The 1,189-nt window shown below is 33.2% G+C and overlaps 1 protein-coding gene across 1 annotated transcript in view; it reads right to left on the bottom strand.

Moving 5' to 3' along the window:
• The window catches only part of LOC119589215 (mucin-12-like), a gene marked incomplete in the record, with an annotated part of 23,427 nt that extends 22,990 nt beyond the window's left edge, over nt 1–437 (bottom strand). Inside the window, 1 exon segment of the mRNA XM_037937814.1 lies at nt 284–437. Within this exon segment, the coding sequence (XP_037793742.1) occupies nt 284–326 (43 nt within the window).
• Between the last annotated feature and the right edge of the window lie 752 nt (nt 438–1,189).

The following is a 1,189-nucleotide window of genomic DNA, read 5'->3' as shown; positions in this document are numbered from 1 at the left end:
GAAGTTCTCGACAAAGGGAGAAAAACTATTTGATTTTGTTATTTCTCTCTTATGAACTTCATGAAATATCAAAACCTGGTGTTCTGTAAAGCTTAATATTATCCAATATGATTACCATGTATTTCCATACCTAAAAACTGACTCAAATCCACAATATTTAAACAAACGATTTATTTTTTTTTCTCGTAGGAACAATAAAAACAAAAAGACTTGGGAAGAAAATTTAAAGTGAAAATCCTTCGAAAATGTCATTATTCTCCCATAAACCGCTTAAATTTCTTACCTAAAACTAGACGACCGAGTTCTGAAGGTAATAACGACGACATCTTGATTATCCTATAATTAATATCACTACAATTTTCGTTAATAAATACACAAACACTATTTGTTTACAACGACATCCTCCCGCGAACCTACTCCTCCACTCAACTGAATACACTAAATCCTTTTTAAAAGCCGATATTTGAAAATCGCTGTCAAAGAGATAGAATCAAATGCACCTAGACTATAGAATGTAATTTTACTAATCTTTTAAACGATATTCAAGAGTGCTCTATAATTTTTGAGGTTGAGTGACGCAATTTATTTTCGTATTTAAATGCTGATGATGACCATTGTTGGAACTCCCGCGCTTTTATTCTACAATTGGTCGAGCGTTCGTGGATTTCACATTCACGTGAATCCGCGTGAATCCAGAGCTCGTTGCTCTCGGTCCGCCGTTCGTGTGATTACGATTCACGTACATGCATTGCAGAGCTAATGAAAAATATATTTATTAATCTTAGAAATATGTCTGCTAATCTTATAATCCTTGTTTAACATGTTTCTTTGACGTCTGCTAAACGATATGAGTCAAATAACTTCCAGCTTTTATTGTGGTAATTAAAGTCATAATACTATTTTATTATTCATATCTAACCATGTACTCCAGACGATGAAGCCTAGCTATACATTTTGCTAAATTTAATTATCACTCAGACCTAAGTCACTGTTATTATTGCAATTGCAACTGCAATCTTACTGTTTTTTTTGAGCAGCTATGATACATATGTAGTTTTAATGATTTGGAAGTCTGTTGCATATCATCACGCATTTATGATACTACCACTGAAACCGAATAATGAATAATGAAACATTGTGAAAACGTGTTTAGGGCACGGAAAATCAAGCACCGTTGTATAGACAACCA

The sequence above is a fragment of the Penaeus monodon genome, chromosome 25, assembly GCF_015228065.2.
Source record: "Penaeus monodon isolate SGIC_2016 chromosome 25, NSTDA_Pmon_1, whole genome shotgun sequence".
Classification (NCBI taxonomy): Eukaryota; Metazoa; Arthropoda; class Malacostraca; order Decapoda; family Penaeidae; genus Penaeus; species Penaeus monodon.
This window is presented reverse-complemented; position numbering and strand designations above follow the sequence as displayed.